General features: G+C 46.1%; 1 protein-coding gene across 2 annotated transcripts in view; it reads right to left on the bottom strand.

Annotated features, from left to right (window-relative positions):
* Positions 1-396: 396 nt before the first annotated feature.
* Abcc2 (ATP-binding cassette, sub-family C (CFTR/MRP), member 2) overlaps positions 397-18,972 on the bottom strand; it is a 56,025-nt gene continuing 37,449 nt past the window's right edge. The window contains exons 20-32 of one of the 2 annotated variants that reach the window (XM_006526625.4): positions 16,984-17,110; positions 16,587-16,722; positions 15,535-15,754; positions 15,237-15,391; positions 12,739-12,894; positions 11,946-12,145; positions 10,722-10,848; positions 8,816-8,917; positions 8,175-8,318; positions 6,526-6,684; positions 4,698-4,864; positions 1,951-2,145; positions 397-1,301 (exon numbers count right to left, since the gene is read on the bottom strand). In XM_006526625.4, the coding sequence (XP_006526688.1) occupies positions 1,172-1,301; positions 1,951-2,145; positions 4,698-4,864; positions 6,526-6,684; positions 8,175-8,318; positions 8,816-8,917; positions 10,722-10,848; positions 11,946-12,145; positions 12,739-12,894; positions 15,237-15,391; positions 15,535-15,754; positions 16,587-16,722; positions 16,984-17,110 (2,018 nt within the window). In that variant the 3' untranslated portion in view covers positions 397-1,171. The remainder of the gene's footprint in view (positions 1,302-1,950; positions 2,146-4,697; positions 4,865-6,525; positions 6,685-8,174; positions 8,319-8,815; positions 8,918-10,721; positions 10,849-11,945; positions 12,146-12,738; positions 12,895-15,236; positions 15,392-15,534; positions 15,755-16,586; positions 16,723-16,983; positions 17,111-18,972) is intronic. The other variant, NM_013806.2, reaches the window with a different exon arrangement.

The raw sequence follows: 18,972 nt of genomic DNA, 5'->3' as shown, positions 1-18,972 counted from the left end.
ACATTTTTAAAACTGTAATACACTCAAATGTACCAGAAACTCACAAATAGATACTGACCCTCCTAAGAAACTGAGGATGTCCACAGTGAACCCAAAATAAGATCTTAGTTATACTCACTGTTTAAACTGGAGCTGCTCAGGATATACATGTAAAGACTGCACACCCCCCATTTCCAAACTATAGACACAAACGCAGTATCCCAGGATGTTCATAGCACTGAAGTTGGTAATAGAGGAGAAGCCCAGTGCTCAGTCACCTCTGTCAGTAGGGAAAGTATGATCTGTTTGCACAGTGCTGTGCTACTGAAGAGCAGAGAGAGAGAGAGAGAGAGAGAGAGAGAGAGAGAGAGAGAGAGAGAGAGAGAGAGAGAGAGAATGAGAACCCTGCCACGCGCATCAGTGTAGACAAACTGCAAATGTATTGTTAACAAAGGTGTAGCCACAGGACGCAAGCTGTATGAGTCCATTTACATCAGATAAAACAGCATATATGGCCTGAGCATACAGAGGCAGTAAACACTAAAACAACAGGCAAAAGAACTGTGAAACTTAGGAATAGCGGTTATTTCTGGGAATGGTGGGGTAGCAAGAACTTATGATCAAGGCAAGGCAACGAGGCTTCCATTTTGAGGTGTGTATGCAGATGTTTGTGCGTGTTGAGGCCTTTGGCTCTGTCCACCTAGGGGTTTTGTTGTTGTTTTTTTGTTTTTTTGAGACAGGGTCTCTTCCTGATCTGGGATTTTCCAAGCAGGCTAGCTCTGCTGGCTGGCTAGTGAGCCCCAGGACCTGACTACCTCTGGCTGTCCAACACTCAAACTGTTATCATGGACAACTATGCCCGTACTTTAAAAAAAATGATAATAAGGGGGTTCTAGGGATCAAATCGGACCCTCACGCTTTCAAGGCAAGCACCCTAACAACCGAGCTATCTCCCCAGCTCAGTTGTGGATTTTCTAAGGTACCTGATACTATTTATTTAAGTATTTATTTATGATACCCTTTTAAGTGTATTTTTTTACAGGGTGGTTGAGACCAGAGATTGCTTGAGCCTTAGAGTTTGAGGCCAACCTGAGCAACAGCAACAAACTGTGTATCTGTGCCCCTATGACACAGTCACAAGAACAAAAGTAACTAAGAAATGTTCTTCTAGTCCGCTAGCCAGGGAGCACTGCTAGAGCTCCGTGTGGTTCACACTTTCAATGCCGGCTTCCTTGGCCATCAAGTAGAAGGGACCCATATTGGACAGCAGTTCTTCAGGACTGCCGTATTCAACAATCTTGCCGCTGTCTAGGACCATTATCCTGAAATAAAGAGGAAAGGAAATCTTTAGAAAGTCGCGAGTCTCCGCTTACCTAATCTGTAAGGACAACCAGGACTAAGCTGTAGTCAGTAAGTCACCAACAATGAATGAACCTCAGCAGTGAGCAGGAGCCAACAGCGGTGGCCCTGTGTCTAACGATCAGGTGACAACAGTCAGTGAACCACAGCAGTGAGCACTGGTCAATGGGCTAGTAGGGCTCTATGTCTAACACTCAACAAGGGGCCAGAGCAGTAGGATACATGTGTTTGCTACAAAGTACTTGTTGTTTAAGGATGCTCGGATTAAGACGGGGCTCCTTCCTCTCCAAACAGTTGCCCTATTGTAGGAAAGGTTGAGGCTGTGGTAGCTGGGAAGGCCCATGTCCACATCTGTCATCTGTGTAAGACTGACTAAGCTTCCCATAGTCCCAGTACAGTTTCTTATTTTATCCTTGGCCCCATTAGCTTTTATTAGCTTGATGTACAATGTTGGCTAAATGTATTAAAACTGTGAGGCCTCAGAGTTCCAAATAACATCGTTAAGCCTCCTGCTGTGGCGTGCCTTTGGGCTTCTAGCTGAAGCTGTGACTGTTGCTCTGGGTTAGGTTCTGCCCCCTCACTAGTCGCTGTCCATGGCGCTCACACACTCACTTGTCACTGTCCATGATGGTGTGCAGCCTGTGTGCGATAGTGATGACCGTGCACTGGGAGAACTCGTTCCGGATGGTCGTCTGAATGAGGCTATCCGTCTCTAGATCCACTGCGGCTGTGGCTTCGTCCAGGACCAGGATTTTGGATTTTCGAAGCACGGCCCTACCCAGGCATAGGAGCTGCCTCTGCCCTATGCTGCAATCAACAGAAGAAGCCTCATATAAGTTCCAAAGACTAGGGTGAAGGCTGTAGCTTGGGGTCAGTTTCATGATTCGATCCAATCTAGATTTCCAAAACGACTTCAAAATCTCCCCATGGCCACCGTTATAGGCAATGTTTTCTAAACGTCCTCAGTAAGAAGACTTACCGGGAATACTTGATTTAAAAAGTTTGTTTCTGGATCTCCTTTAATACAGATTTGGGAACAGCCTAGAGATGTACATTTCTAATAGGCACTCCAGATACTTTCATGTTCAAGCAAGTTTGGAAGACATTGCCCCAGAAACAGTGCTTTTTTTGCATTTGGCAAATGATAGCGGCAGTTGCCAATAACAGGAGCATACGCCGGCAGTGTCTGCCCTGACACCGCTGACATAGGGTGGCACTTCCTAAGGATGCCCCAGTGCCATTTCTTTGTGGCCTTAGCAAATGCATTCATTATTTTAATGTGCAATTCTAGTCTCAGGCTAATTATTTGTTTAAGACTTTCTGCCTTGATTAGAGACGACGCTATCTAATGAGCCTGGTGTCTTGGTGTGAGATGCAATGTATGTGGAATTCAAATATACTTGTAAAATGCAAATAGCTTTAATTTGGTAAAAGTCTATAATGAAAGCTGGACCTCTTGCTTACATAAAGGAGCTCTGGGAAATGATGTGAAGGAAAAATTTGGGAATTTGCTGATTACTCTTGCCTGCTGCGGTCATTAGGGATTGTAATAAACGGGTAGTTAGACTAACGTCCTGTAACTCCTCTGTAAGAACATTTCTGCCAGAGATAGGAAGCCAAACAAAATGAACTCCCAATGTTTGTCTGTAGTGTAAGATCAGGCACCCTGCAGAATCACAACTTAGCCGGGACCAAAGTTCTGCCCGGGTCAACTGTACTTTATGATCACAGTGCCACCTGGGCTTTCTTCTGCTCTCTGGTGCTCACCCCTGTCACTTATCAAAGGTGTTTTAATCTGATTTGTTCCTCCTCTGATATATGCAAGTTCTAATTCCCTAAACCAAGTCTGAAACGCAGGTCTAAAGTAAAAGCCCTAGTAAGAGAGTGAAGTATCTCTTTGCACGGGCAAGACAGGGAATGTCACTGTCACATCCTGACATAATGTCCCCCATGTCGCCCCTGCAGTATTAACAGTGTGGCCATTTATCCCATAAGCCTGCCTCTCCCAATATGTTTTATGTGCTTGGAAATCCAGGGTTGGGTCTGTGAGGTTTGCCTCTGTGTCTCCAGTGCCTGGCACATAGTAGGTATTAATACATATTTACTGACTGCATATTTGAGTGGTCTTTTATATAGGGCTAAACAGCTATTTAAGCCTTGCTGCCCCCTGTATCTGTTGCAAAGGAAAGCAAGACAGATGACATTTGCCACCAAGCCATGCAAGTGTCCCCTGGGTGAAGTCACCGTGGTCCTGGGTCCAGTTGGTTTTGAGGGACAGTCTGGACAGTGGAACTTAAGTTCTCTGGCTGAGTCCCTCAGTCTAGTTGGGGACCAGGGCTTTAAGCAGGCTTCTCAGGTAACAGCGCACAAGCCACCTGGGAACCTTGCTAAGATGTAGGTTCAGACTAGAAGGCACACGGGCTGAGCTTCCGTGTTCATATGAAGCTCCTACGTTTATCCAGAGCTTCCAGGCCATTTGTTTGATCTACTGATGCTTTAGCTGCTGGTGGTCTATGCCTGGCCTTCCACTGTGGAGGTACCTGGGTCAAAAGCAAGAACTGCCCACGAGCCACAGGCTTTGCCTAATGGCTCAGCTTCAGTATGTGAAGGAGAGCCCCAAACTCTCATGGGGAGAAGGCCAGAACCTTGCGTCAACAAATGCACAGTGAAGACCACAAGCCAAGTGTCAGGATATATATATATATTAAGGTAAAAACTATAAACTCAGAGAGTCACTGTTATCAATTTAAGGTGTTTCTGCAATGCCCAAGAGCTTTGCTGGCAGTAAATCTTATCTGTGTCCCTTTAGATTGGAGGTTCTCAAACTGAGATGCCTTTTATAGCCCGAGGGGATCTTCATGTCCCCATGTCCATCCAGTCTGTGTTTCATAACAAATATACCAGATTGGACCAGGGATCCAGCTGTTGCTGCTGAGCCTTGAGACTCTGGTTTCTGTGATTTTTCCACTAAAATGGCACTTGTAAGTTCATGTCATATAATGTCACAGAAAGGGCACATTTCATAACAACATGTGTTCCTGTGCATTTTTAACATCTGCTTTTTTTTTTTTTTTTTTCCGAGACAGGGTGTCTCTGTATAGCTCTGGCTGTCCTGGAACTCACTTTGTAGACCAGGCTGGCCTCGAACTCAGAAATCCTCCTGCCTCTGCCTCCCAAGTGCTGGGATTAAAGGCGTGCACCACCACACCCGGCTTAACATCTGCTTTTATCGCATTTTTACACATTAGGAATTTGATCTACACAGTTATAAATCCCACAATGCCAGATGGTATCTAAGACCAGAACATAAGAAACAACTCCCTCACACCCCCACACAGCCCGTGGAAGAAGTAGCTTACCTCAGGTTGTCACCGCCCTCTGTCACTTCATGGAGCAACCCAAGTTGCAGGCCAGCCACAAAGGATTTGAGATGAGCCAATTCCAGGGCCCTCCAGATCTCCTCATCCGAGTATTTGTTGAAAGGGTCGAGATTCATCCTCAGATTCCCAGAGAACAAAATGGGGTCCTGCAAGTTGGAGAATGGGAAGCCATCAGGGCTTATGTCAGCAAAGGGCTCAGTCATTCTTTGTGGCCAGGAGAACGTGGGTAGGAGTGGTCTGGCATGAACTCTAGGCAGGAAGCTGGCTCACGATTGAGCTTTTGGAAGCCTCTGAAGGCCCCGAGTACCTGCAACCGGAACACTAAACGGGGTGGGGGGTGGGGGTGCGGTGGTCCTTGGTTTGCACCTGCTTCGTTCCGTTCTGGGACCCACTTGTAGACATCCAGATGAAAAGACCATCATTTCCTGAAACAAAGCCTCCTGGCTTAGGACAAGGGAGACCAAGAGACATAGAAAGAGATTGTGTAGTCATCTGAGAAACTCTTATGTTTTGAAGAGGCCACAGAGAACAATGCACTAAACTAAGAAAACCCGGGGCCTGACAAGATATTCTCACGCACAAGCCCGAGTTTGAGTACCCAGCATCCCGCAGAAAGTGGAGCCTATGTGCTCACGCTGAGAGGGAGAGAGAAGCAGAGACTAGAGGCTGTCCGGAGATACCCACCACTGAGCTAGTCAAAACAAAACCTTTAAAAGGCCAAAGACAAAAATCCTCCTGAGGGGCTTGTGGTTAAAAGCACTTGCTACTTAGTATTCTTGCAGAGGATCCAGATTCAGTTCCTAGCACCCACACGGCAGCTTACAACACTCCTTAACACATGATCTTAATGCCAGGCTTCTGTGAGAGCCAGGTCCAAATGCTCTTAGATACACACAGGCAAAACACTCATAGCACATAAAATAAAACATCTTAAAACAACAGCAACAGCAGCAGCAGCAGCAGCAAATCCCAAAACGGCGAGCTACAGGTTCCTCGAGAGACCTTGTCTCAGTGGAATAGAGGGGAGAGTGACAGAGAGGGCATCTAATGTCACATTGTACTAAGCAACATTAAACCCTCCACAGGCACCAGGCCACAGTGCAGAGGGAGCGATGGTTCTCCGCCTCCTGTGAGTGGAGAGGTCTCTGTGGCAATTCTTAACTCGGTGGGGTCCATAGAGCAAGCCAAAGGGAGGTCTTTCTTGCTGATACGATGAATGTTCCGCTTGCTGGCAAAAACCCGCAGCAAATTCCCTCCTCTATCTTTTAGCCGCATCAAATGAGGAGTATAAAGCTTAATGACTTCAAGCTTCGGCGGCAAAATTGCTACTGCTAATTACAAAGGTCTCAGCAAACCCTGATGGGCTAACAGAAACGCCAACTAATCATCTGCTCTATCCGAGTGCTGGCGCGTTGCTGCCACCTACTGGTAGCTTCTAGCAGCCACCGGTCACATGCAAAATACAGAACTTTTTAGTCGAGAAACAGAATCTCGGGGAATTCGTCTGGAATCGTGGTATGAAGATGAATCTTGATAGTCAACTTTTGGGAGAGAGTGTCTATATTTGACACTTGGAGAGTGCAGACACAGTAGGACCAGCCGTCCCACATGCCTACTGCTATGCCTTACCACCAAGAACTGTGCCCCTTCTCAGTGAGCCGAATTAACCCTTCCTCCTGTAAGTTGTTTCTTGACAGGTACAATGACAAGAAAACTAAGCAATACAACTGCCAGAGTTGTTTTTGTAATTGAATGCATGTCAGTGTTTCCCCACTGCGTGTGCCCAAGTAAATCCTCGTTAACTAACCTGGGGAATGATGGTCAGTCTCCCTCGAAGGTCGTGCAGTCCAATGGAGGCAATATCAATCCCATCAATGATGATCTGGCCACCTGCAGACTCTAAGATTCTGAAGAGGCAGTTTGTGAGGGATGATTTTCCAGCTCCGGTCCTGCCCACCACACCGACCTGTGAATATAGTTCATTTACATCGACTTCAACATGCAATTCTCGGAGGAAAAAAAATTTAGCCTATGTATTCACAATCGCACGTGATAAAAAGAACCCCATACCAAATATATCAAATGGCTTTTAGTTTTGGTGAGAGGGAAAAAATGCCCAGATGTCAAGAAAAAAAATGGCTCTCCCATACTCCGCCTGAGTTGTGTGCTGAAGACCGTGACCGCTGGAAATAGACAAACCCTCTTCTCCATTGTTGTCACCGCCAATCTTGACAGTCATAGCTTATTCCCTTTTTAAAAAAGATTTCATTTAAAAAGTAGACAGAGGGCTGGAGAGATGGCTCAGTGGTTAAGAGCACTGATTGCTCTTCCAAAGGTCCTGAGTTCAATTCCCAGCAACCACATGGTGGTTCACAACCATCTGTAATAGGATCTGATGTCCCATTCTGGTGTGTCTGAAGACAGTGACAGGGTACTCACACACATAAAATAAATATCTTTTTTTTTTTTTAAGTAGACAGAAAGGAACTTTGGGATGGCTCCGTAGGTGATGGCATTCGCTGCTAAGCCAAATGACCCGAGTTCAACCCTTGGAACCCACACGGTGGAACAAGTTGTTCTGTGTCCTTCACACATGCATGTGCACACCCACAAAATAAATAAAAATGTAATAATTTATTTTGTATTACCTCTCTTGTCTTCTGAGAGTATAATTACATTTCTCCCCGTCCTTTCTCCCCTCCAAGCCTCCCACACACACCCTTCTTTATTATCTCTCAAATCCATTGTCTCTTTTCTCATTAACTGTTGCTACACGCATATATGTAATGCACATATTCACATGAATACACAGACGTACATCCCTAAGCGTGAGCTGCGTGGTCTGTGTAACGCCGCGTGTATGTACGTTTTCAGGGACGGACATCTGCCGTGTGCTTCCTTGGGGATGGCTAACTCTCCAGCTCTAAACTGCGGAGCACTTCATGGATCTGTGTGTCCCCTTCCTTGCTCGGGGGCCATGCTAATCTGCCCATGATGCTCTGATTTGAGTATCTGAGCTGCCAAAGGGAGAACTGGGTTGTTTGTTTTGACTTTTAGTAGCGGGAAGGAAAGACTTGTCACCAGATGAGCCTTGGGTCACCCCTGGTCCTCAGCCCCCTTGCCCAGGTTGATTAATTGATGGATAGCTTTGCTCCATTAGACCTGTAAGAGTGTACTCAACTTCAAAGACCAGAACACTAGACTCTCTCCTGCTTAGGCTCAGCAGTTCTGCGTCCAGGTCTGAGACTTCACACCTTAAGCCCGCACAGGAAATGAGCCCCAGTGGGCTGGCAGGGAGGCAGGATCCAGCCCTCCGGGTGGGTCCCTTCTGCGTTCCCAGAGTACAGGAAGAATCCCCATTCTCTCCCTGCACCCAAACGGCGAAGGCCTGGGACCCTCCTTCTGTGCCCGGCTATTCCCTGAGTCCTCCCAAGCAGAGCCGTCTTTCTCACCCACCTTCTCGGTGCTCTTGATGTTACAAGTAATCCCTTTCAGGACCAGATCCAGCTCCGGCCGATACCGCACTTGATAGTTGTTGAACTGGATCTCACCTTTTTTGGGCCAATCTGCCGGAGGCTTCTTGTCGGTCACCCACGGCGCCTGGCAAGGGGAAAGGATGAGAAACGCTGGACGTGGTAAGCAGTCCAGCCAACAGCTGCCGTGGGACTCATAGCATTTGACAGAAGGGTAGCGGGGACCTCTACCTGAGTGGACTGGGCTTTTCTGACTTTATTCAATAAGATACCCTACAAGGTTGCTCTATGGGTTTCTAGAACGGCACCACCATTTAGGAAAACTGTTTCCTCCTCTTACATTTGAAGAAATTAAGTCCTTTGGGTTAGAGCATGTGAGACTTGAAAGTTGTTCTTTAAAGCTAAAGATGCAGCTGGGCGGTGGTGGCCCTCGCCTTTAATCCCAGCACTCGGGAGGCAGAGGCAGGCAGATTTCTGAGTTCTAAGCCAGCCTGGTCTACAAAGTGAGTTCCAGGACAGCCAGGGCTATACAGAGAAACCCTGTCTCGAAAAACCAAAAAAAAGGTAAAGATGCCCTCTTGAGAGCGTGTTGGGGACCTCCGCCCGAGTTTCGATAACTCTCACCTCATTATCCACATTTATGTATTCATTTATTCGCTCAACAGCCACGATGTTGGTCTCTACTTCTGACGTCATCCTCACTAGCCAGTTCAGGGTTTGTGTGATCTATAGAAGAAAAAAAATTATATCAAGCATACACCACAACACACACATATACACATACCACACACAACATACACACACACATACCACACGCATATACACACACATACTACACACAACACACACATATACACACACCATACACACACATAATACCATACAACACACACACACATATACATATTCAGGTTCAGAAACCACCTCAGTTAGTTAGTTATACCACAAGGTTAACTGAGCAGTTAATTTATATTCAAGGGCTGTGGTGATATAAAAAGGGTAATTCTTTTTTAATTCTTATTTTCTTAGCATAGAAATAAGACCAGTACACTGATTGGCTGGGTAACAATTGAATACTCAACTGTGTGGTGCTCACATGAAGGGCAATATGAACTCTGAATCGTTCAGGGGTAAAGCTTGGGTGAAAGAGGTTGGCTCTTGGTGAACTGGTACGAGAGTTCAGGTCTCCTGCCTGCAAACCTAGTGTATTTGTAGAATTGTAGATGGTACTCTACAAATGGGGGATACCATGAGAAAAGAATCGGGGAACAAGCAGACTTTCAAGCAAGCTGCTGTCTCTCTCTTAGTCATCAAGGTTGGGTCTCCATATGGTCCCTTGTCCTCCCTGGGTCTAGATGTCTCCCAGCCACCACACGGATGTGTTTAACCACATGGTGCAGGCCAGTCTGCAGTACTAGGATTACTCAGACATGAGCTTTTTCAAGAAGGCATTGAGAGCTTGCACATATCACAGGAGTTTTGTGGAGTGAAGGAGAGCTGAGAGAGAGAGAGACAGCCACACACCCCAGACCAGGCCATGAAGACTAAGAGTGGCAACTTTGTGTAGGATGAACCATGTATAATTGCTGACACTTGAATATTTAATCTTGGTTCAATCTAACGGTGTCCTACTCTGCCTTGACTGTCTTGAGGGATAAATAAAATGGCAAAAAAAACCAAGTGACTCTGGGGTGCCCTCTCATAAGCCTCCTTGAGCTTCATTAATCTCTTTTGTGTTTGTTTTTATTTTTGTTTTTGTTTTCTGAGACAGAGTTTCTCTGTGTAGCCCTGGCTGTCCTGGAACTCACTCTGTAGACCAGGCTGGCCTCAAACCCACAGACACCCACCTGCCTCTGCCTCCTGAGTGCCGGGACTAAAGACGTGCATCATCCCCTGCCTGCTGAGCCTCACTAATTTCTAATGTCAACAGTGCAGTATAAGCACATGAAATATAAGGTACTTGGAAGAGCTGCATAGTGAGATGGCGTAATGTCCAAAGTAGCTAAGGTGGTGCTAAGCCACAGTCTCACACGCTGGGATGTAAAATGTCAGCCTTTAGCCCCCAAGTGTCCTGCAGTGCCGTAGTGACATTTGTTATATGCTTCTGTCAGAGTCCTCATAATAATTTTGTTTTTAACTTGTTCTGTGATATAAGAAAAGCAAACTCAGGAGTTGTTTGACCAAAGGATTTTTCTCATTAATCTGATATTCCAGAGAGTAAATGTATAATCTCTGAGGACTGGAACCAGTGAAGGAAGCAAAATGATCAAGAAACCATTGACATAGAAACATTGTCTTTTCCAGCCGCTAGGACAGTAGGATCCGTGCCTGCTCTGGCAGATGGTACTGTGCCTACTTAAACAAGGTAAGCAGAGTGCTCTCAGGTGAAGACTAGGAGCCAGGGTTTGAACCCGTCTTCCTCGTCCTTCTGGGTCAGAAAAGAATAAAAGCCATGCGCTCCTCACTGCATACACATCAGACCTAGAGTCAGATTGATTGACTTAGCCAGACTTTCAGTCCTCAGACTCACGTTGAGGGCGTTGGACAGAACAAAGCCCACAGTGTCCCCGGTTAAGGAATTCTTATAAATAACCAGAAGCAAGGCCGAGCAGAAGACAATCAGGTTTCCAACCAGCTCCAGGCGAATGGCAAGCCACCTGCGCAGTGACGGAAGCAGAAAGAGAGGGGTCATAGGTCTCTACTCTCTCGTCTGCACCAGGAACCTGGGGGCTCATAAAACACTCTTAGAGGCTTCAGTTGGTACGCTGTGCTCTTAGGAGCGACCTCATTTTGGTTTAGAAATACTTGAATCTTTAATAGTCCATTACATTGATTTTTGAAGGAAATAAGTAACATTTTAAAGGTTCTAGAAGAGTCTCCTAAGCTAAAGGAATCCTACAATGAAATACTTCCCCAAGTCCCAAGTCATAAAAATTACATAGGGCAAATGCTCAAAACCTAACATACAAATTCATCTAAACTATTTTTAGCCCTTTTGGATGAGACCTGATTCAAGGGCCACGTGTGAGTTAAGTCTAACTGGAACCTCTGACCTCTCCATGTTCCAAATAATATGATCACCACTGGCCTGCCCTTAACAACTCAAGCCACTGAAGAATTTCTGTTCCCTGGATCTTTCTCTTTCAAAGGCATCCCTAACTGCTTGTCACGGTCTCCTGATTCCCAGTCTGCGCAGGTGACCTTCTCCCTTCTTGTCATTTGCATCTTACTAAACTTCCTGACTCCCCTCCCTGGGGCCTCTGCATCTTCATCACCTTTGAGCATCGTGCCTAGGAAACGTCTCATCTCCCAGCTCAGGGAACCAAACACAAGACGTTCAATTTACCCAGCAATTGAACGGTACTTGAGTTTTCAAATACTCACATATGTCATGTGACTTTTACCATCACTGTGAGACACACTGAAAAAGAAAGACAATGCTATCTCCTTATCGAGGGCATGGCAATTCACCTAGCTTGCTCAATATGGGCCTGGGATGAAGAACCAGTCTGTAACTCCAAAGTCCGTACTTTCTTCTTTCTATTTACATAGCTTGATAGGTCGTGTGTGTGTGTGTATGTGTGTGTGTGTGTGTGTGTGTGTGTGTGTGTGTGTGTGTATGTGTCCATCCGTGTCCATCCAGGATGCATTTTATACCACTGGCTATGCCTGCTCTCCCATGCCAAATGTCAGACTGTCAGACATGCAGAAATCTGAAACATTCATTTAGGTAAATCCTTAAGGGAGGCCTCACCGGTTGGAGGTAATCCAGGAAAAGACGCATTTCTGGTTGGTGTCAATCTGCTTCTCACTGTTTGCTAGAAATCTCTGCTGGTGCTCAAAGGCCCGAATAACAGGCAAACCAGAGACAGTCTCACTAAAGTGAGAATAGATCGGAGATTTGGTGACAGAATCCAGCCGTCTCAGCTGGCGGGATGTAGCCACATAAAACACCTGAACTCAAAAACCAAGAGTCAGTTAGTGACAGTCCCCTTCCTTCTCCCTCTCAGCGCTCTGCCACCAGGCTATATATTTTGAAGGCTACCCCTCAAAATAGGAGAGATGGCTCAGTGGTTAAAAGCACTGGCTGCTCTTCCAAAGGACCTGGGTTCAATTCTCAGCACCCGCATGTCAGTTCACAACTGTCTGTAATTCCATTTCCAGGGGATCTGACATCCTCACACAGACATACATGGAAACAGAACACCAATGAACGTTAAACAAACAAACAAACAAACAAACACCCACTTGCCACTTAACAACCTCATCTTCAACAACAACACATGACATAAAAGAATAAACGACATCAAGGAAATGTCTTGAATCCAAACATGTTCCCTACCCAAGCTCTCTGGGGGCAGCTTAGGGTGACACATGCTATGACCCGCACACTGACTCATACTGACAACTGAGCTCTGAGTGATCCCGTGCTTTCCTGGGCACATCGAAGACGCTGGAGAGGAGCTGCCCACGTTAAACCTAAGGGACGCGTCTCAGGGCTCTCGGAAGCGGAGGGGGGAGACCCCGCCTGTCTTTCCCAAGCCCACCTGCACAGATACATAGAGAATGCTGAGAGGGATGATGATGATGATGAAGATGGGGGTGGCCATGCAGATCATCACGAGAGTGCTAACTATGCCGAAGAAACACAGCAGCCAGCTTCGCAAAGTCTGGGGGAGTGTGTCGTCCACCGTAGAAATATCCTAGGGATACAGATTAGGAGAGACGATGAGCCAGTGAGCTTGTAAGATGTTGCTCATCTTCCCGATTCCAGCTGGCATGCTCAGGTTGTCTCAGTTCCTCGGGATTTTGCCATTTCATCTCAAGCCGTCCATTTGTAATAGATCATACCAGTCGTCCAAAATTAATCAGATCTCTGTGGTCTCCTTACTTTTCCAAATTCTTCCAGAGACCTACGGTAATAATCCTCAGCTTTCCCAATAGATCTGGTGGATTTCTCACTCTCTCATTCTCCACCTTCATTAGACCTACACTGCAAACTACTAGAGTCTTTCAGAGAAATCCTCATTTTACGGGTTCTCATCCTATTAAATACCCAGTAGAGAGTCTGGCACACAAGAGACATCCAATACGCACTTGTTTTAAAACTCTGGTGTACAAAGTTTTGTCTCCCACCTTTACGTATATTCCATTTATATCATGGAGTTTTAGAGGGAAAGGAAAGGGGGGCTGAATCTATCTCCCACTGCTCAGCGTCCCAGCCAAGGAACCCAGAAGCGGAAGATGGCTTAACTGCCATGTTGTCTCGTGTTGTGTGAAATAAACTGAGGAAACTAACGGAAGGGTAGATGGTTTGGAACGCGCTTAGAAAGCCTATTTTAGATCTTGGGTTGCCCTCCCCTGGCTTTCCTAGAGGACTTTGTTAATCCTATACATCAACCGTGCGAGGGAACACTAAGGCAAGTCCAGATGATTTCTGGAGTTTCCCAAGTTCAGCCAGGGACAAGAGCGTTCTGTAGTGGGGTGCTTCTGAGTCTATGTACCTGTCCCACGCTATGTCAGCATGCACATAAGTTAGCCATGTCGAGGGCTGGCAGATGAGCCAAAGCCTCACTAAGCCACCACTTCTACAAGGATTACTTTGATCCTCACCTATCTTAGATTCTCCACCTTTTTTTCTTCTTTCTTTCTCTCTCTCTCTCTCTCTCTCTCTCTCTCTCTCTCTCTCTCTCTCTCTCTCTCTGGTTTTCGGAGACAGGGTTTCTCTGTGTAGCCCTGGCTGTACTGGAACTCACTCTGTAGACCAGGCTGGCCTCGAACTCAGAAATCTGCCTGCCTCTGCCTCCCAAGTATACTCTCTCCTTTTTTTTAAGGACTCCATCTTTGTTTCTAGAAGACCCCACATCAAACTTGCTCACCGCCCTGAACCACCCCTGCAACATAATTTACTATATGATTGTGAGTTTTCTTTCTCAAGTAGGACCAGTCAGCAAATCTGATTGTAGTCTAACTAGCTCACAGGAAGACCCCAGAAGACAGACCATACATATAATGACACCAGAAAGACTGTAGAGACTGTCTAATCCTTCTGAGAAATATCTGCATCCAAGAGTATGTGCTCTTTACTGACTAACGGGCAGGCAGCCTCTAAGTGGTCTCCAATGGCAGCTTTGCTATTTCTACCTTATAGGTAGGAGGGAAATGGGAAGTTACCTGTCTACTTCCTAAGCGATTGCCGTGTGCTCAGATCCTGACTGTAGGCTACGATCCACCCACAGTGCAGGCCTATTCATTCATCTTATAAAGCGCTTTTACCCTTCCACAAGCAGAGAACTAAAAGCTGTGCTGACGACACTTCACAGTCATTCAGAAGTGCCTGGTTTCTGCCTCTAATCCTGAAGCTTCCACTTTGGATGCACTTAGAGGAACCAATGAAGGAAGCCATCTTCACATCTAATAGTACCAGGCTCATTGAAAAAAAAAAAAACAACCCAACCCAACTGATGGTAGAAAAGGGATGCCCAAGTGCCCCCAGCCCTGGGATCTGCGCAGATAGAAGCAGTGTTCGAGATCCCCTTTCCATACAGATAACCCAACCCAAAATCCAGACCTAACTTACTGGTCCTCAAAGCATTAAAAGTTTTGCGAATGGAGACAAGTCAAGGAAACAGGCACTGTACGCTCCCTTCCATTAGCCGTCCTGAGCAGCGAGCATGCTTTTCTGTGGCATCTCCCCTCCCCCTGTTCTATTGCCCACCCCCACCCCCACCACTACCATGCTCACTGTTTCTCTCACCTCCATGATTTCATATCAGCTTTTCTGATTGTCCCCATCTGCCATCTGGTTTGAGCTTGCTCTCTTTCTCTACCATTCCATTGTACCCAGAATGCCTCTGCACATGCCATTGCTGTTTTTAACCATACTGTAAGTCTTTGGAGAAATCCTTCACTAGATAATAAACTACTGAAAAGCCTGAGGTGTCCATCCGTAGGACTCCTCTCTCTCTCTCTCTCTCTCCACAATTCCACAATTAGAAAGACCCTCAGCATCTAAGCAAGAACCCTAGTGTATTGAGAAACTCACCCCGGCAAATCTGTTCACAATCCGGCCTGTGGGAGTTGTGTCAAAAAAACTCATGGGTGCGCGGAGAATGTTGGTTAACAGCTGCCTGTGCAAAGTTTTGGATGCATTTCTGCAAGCATATATACTCCATAGACTTGAACTAAGCAAAAATATACCTAGAAACAGAATCACCATTGTTAATACCATGCACCTGAAGACCTGTGCCTGGGGCACAATGGCAAATGCTTCCCTGAGTTGTAGGAAATGGACAGGTCCAGACAAATCCCATAGAGACGTCTATCATAGCCACTAGATATACCTTGTGCTATTCCCAGAGCTCCAAAGACCCCGATTCTCATGTCCCTCTGAGAAGGTGAATTGTCGGTCCCATTCTGTTTTTCAGAGTCACTGGTCCAAGCACTCAGCCAGAGGTTAGTGCCAATAAAAGCCACATAGTTCAATACGTAGAAGATGACGATGAAGAGCAGGGACCACCATCCTACCGCCTGCAGATATTTCAGGTAGATGGAGAACTTTACCTGCAAAGAACCCATTCAACATTACCCTTGAGGGCTTCGGGTGGAGAATTAAGAAAACTAACCGTTGGGATGGGGGTGGGGTGGGGGCTTGTGCTGGATAATTATTTATCAAATATCTTTATTTGGCAAAAAGTTAGACAGAGGGAAGCTTAATGGAGAGAGGTCCCCCTCCCCAGATGGACTTGCAGATAAGCCTGTGGTGTATTTTTCTGATCAATGGTTGATATGGGAGGTCTCAGGCCACCGTGGGCGGTGCTACTACCTAGGTCTATAAGAAAGCAGGCTGAGCAAGCCACGAACCACAAGCTATTAAGCAACCTTTGTCCATAGCTTCTGCTTGAGTTCCTGTCTCTTATTCCTGGCCTGCTTGAGTTCCTGCCTTGACTTCCCTCAGCGATGGACTATGACTGGGAAGTGTACGATAAAATAAATCATTCCCTCCCCAGGTTGCTTTCGGTGTTTGGGCTAAGTCAAGGAATGATGTCTCCTGGAAAAGTGGGTAGCAAAACTTAGTAGCCTGTGATCACCATTTCTACCCTTGGCCAGGGTGTGTTGATGCTAAGTGCCCTGCAAGGTAAATAGCAATTATTAATTAGCATTTAACTGTGATGAAAACCATACAGAAGGGGGTTGCAAAGGCCAGCATTTATTAAGACCTTAGAAGCTGTGCTTTTAAGTCCCCTTACGTTGCGTTGCATGCTCTGCCTCTGGTGCTAGTGTGCTCCAGCTCCGAGAATTGTACTTCAGAGAAGTGTCCCTGTTCTCCACACATCAGTTACATAGCTTGATAGGTCGTGTGTGTGTGTGTGTGTGTGTGTGTGTGTGTGTTTACCTTCCCAGTTTCCACAAATTCCTTCTTAATTAGTTTTTGTCCTTTCACTACTTCCTCCTTCTTATTCAAGGCATTCACACTTTTAATTTTCAAGGAGCTTTTGAGGGACTTCCCACGCCTGCTGCCGGACCTAGAGCTGAGGTAGAGAAGGGAAAACACCCTTGAGCATGGAGACACGTCGAAGAGATCTTCGTACAAGCAGGTGTTACAACCTTGAACATTCAGAGTGGAGGGCTGCTAAACTGCCACAGCCCTAGCCCTCCCTCAGCCACCCAAGGAAACAGGCAGAGCTGACTCTCCATGACATCTATTCTCTTGGGAAAAGTCTACATAGAGAAAGAAAGATCAAGCAGAGTTGAGGAAGCGGTAAGAGTTGCCAACTGAACACGCGCGCTACCTGCGGCTCAGTGTTCGGCGAAGGCTGTTCTCCCTTCTCATGGTCAAGGAAGCTGCATCGTCAGGAATTTCCTCCACAGTTGGGATCAGCCCACAGTCACCATCCTCTTCCTCACTGTCGTTATCGACTAAGGAGACAGACGTGCTAGGAGTTAGGGGATAACACAGGACTCACAACAGTATGAGAAAACAGAGAAAAGTTCCTCCCAGCCCCCCCCCCCATATATTGTTCATCAGGGGAGTTCAGGTTACACTATCTATAATTCAAAGGTCTTTTTTAATGACTGAATCTTGCAGTAGTTTAATGTGCCCCATTTCCTCCTCTCTCTCCTCAGCTAGAATATTTCATAAACCAATAATATATCATACCATAAACATTATGGTAGACACGAAAACGAGCAGCCCGGCAGCCCCTCCAGAAGATAACATTGGTTTAGTGCTACCCTGAAAGCCCTAACCAGGATAATCGCCTGAGAACCAGAAGGTACCATGCAAACTTCTAAGGGAGGGAAGCAACTGATAGACCTATCCGGCGATGCCGAACACAAAACAAGGCAAAGACCAGCATAGCATGACAGCCCTAAGGTGAAGCAGTGGTTTGTATGCCTTGACAAACCTAGCCTTAAGGCCAACCCTCACCCACGCAACAAGAAAGAAACTGAGACTAGAAGGAAGAAAGGGAATGGGGGAGGGGGAAATGATGAGCATGTGTGTGTGTGTATGTGTTTCCTTCTTTAGGACTCTAAAAAGGAACAAATTCTTCTGTCACCTTGACAATGCCTATATAGCTTCTAGAAGTATAGACAATAGACTTGTCTTTGTTTAGGCTATCTAGTTTATGTTACTTTGTTATTAGCAGCTTATAGGAATTTAATACGCAGTCAATATCAATACATCTCACTTTCCCCTCCCCTCTTTCCAATTAAATGCCAAGTCCCAGAACCAATGAAATAACATGTTATGCTCAGGGCTTACATAATTACTCAGAAATGACCTCCCAACATTTAGCAGAAGGCCTAATTTCTGGAATACTTTTCCAGATCTCTCTCTTTCTCCCCTCTCCCCTCTCTTCTTCTTCTTCTTCTTCTTCTTCTTCTTCTTCTTCTTCTTCTTCTTCTTCTTCTTCTTCTTCTTCTTCTTCTTCTTCTTCTTCTCCTTCTCCTTCTCCTTCTCCTTCTCCTTCTCCTTCTCCTTCTCCTTCTCCTTCTCCTCCTTCTTCCTCTTCTTCTTCCTTCTTCCTTCTTCCTCTTCCTCTTCTTCTCCTCCTCCTCCTTCTCCTTCTCCTCCTTCTTCCTCTTCTTCCTTCTTCCTCTTCCTCTTCCTCTTCCTCTCCTCCTCCTCCTCCTCCTCCTTCTTCTTCTTCTTCTCCTCTCTCTCTCTCTCTCTCTCTCTCTCTCTCTCTCTCTCTCTCTCTCCCTCTCTCTCCTAATCCTGACCACTCCTTTGTGACCACCACCTGATGCTGTACTCAGCACAACTGATGGGAGATCCTTGGAAAGAGTCACAGTAAACAGGCTCAGATGCTAACCATGGCTAATCAGTGAGCAGTGGTGGTGGTGGTAGCACAATGGTGGTGGTAGCACAATGGTGATGGGAGCACAATGGTGGTGGTGGGAGCACAATGGTGGTGGTGGGAGCACAATGGTGGTGGTGGGAGCACAATGGTGTGGTGGGAGCACAATGGTGGTAGGAGCACAATGGTGGTGGTGAAAATTGTTTCTATGGTTCAAACATACAGTAATTTTTAATGTATTAATCAATATTCCTTTGTTAAGGATTATCAAAAGTTTACCATCCTGTGAAGCTGTCCAGGATTTAATGAATTTGAAGCAGTTTGGGTAGGGTGTGTGACTTGAATAAAAAGGAGTGTGTCATCCCTATAAGTGGATGCTTTGTACCATTGCCCTCCCTCCCACCCCCCGGCCAATAGGGGCCTCTCATTCAAACATTCAGTTGTACATGCTGAAGTTTGTTTTGATTGCATGTCAGA

The sequence above is a fragment of the Mus musculus genome, chromosome 19, assembly GCF_000001635.26.
Source record: "Mus musculus strain C57BL/6J chromosome 19, GRCm38.p6 C57BL/6J".
NCBI lineage: Eukaryota > Metazoa > Chordata > Mammalia > Rodentia > Muridae > Mus > Mus musculus.
This window is presented reverse-complemented; position numbering and strand designations above follow the sequence as displayed.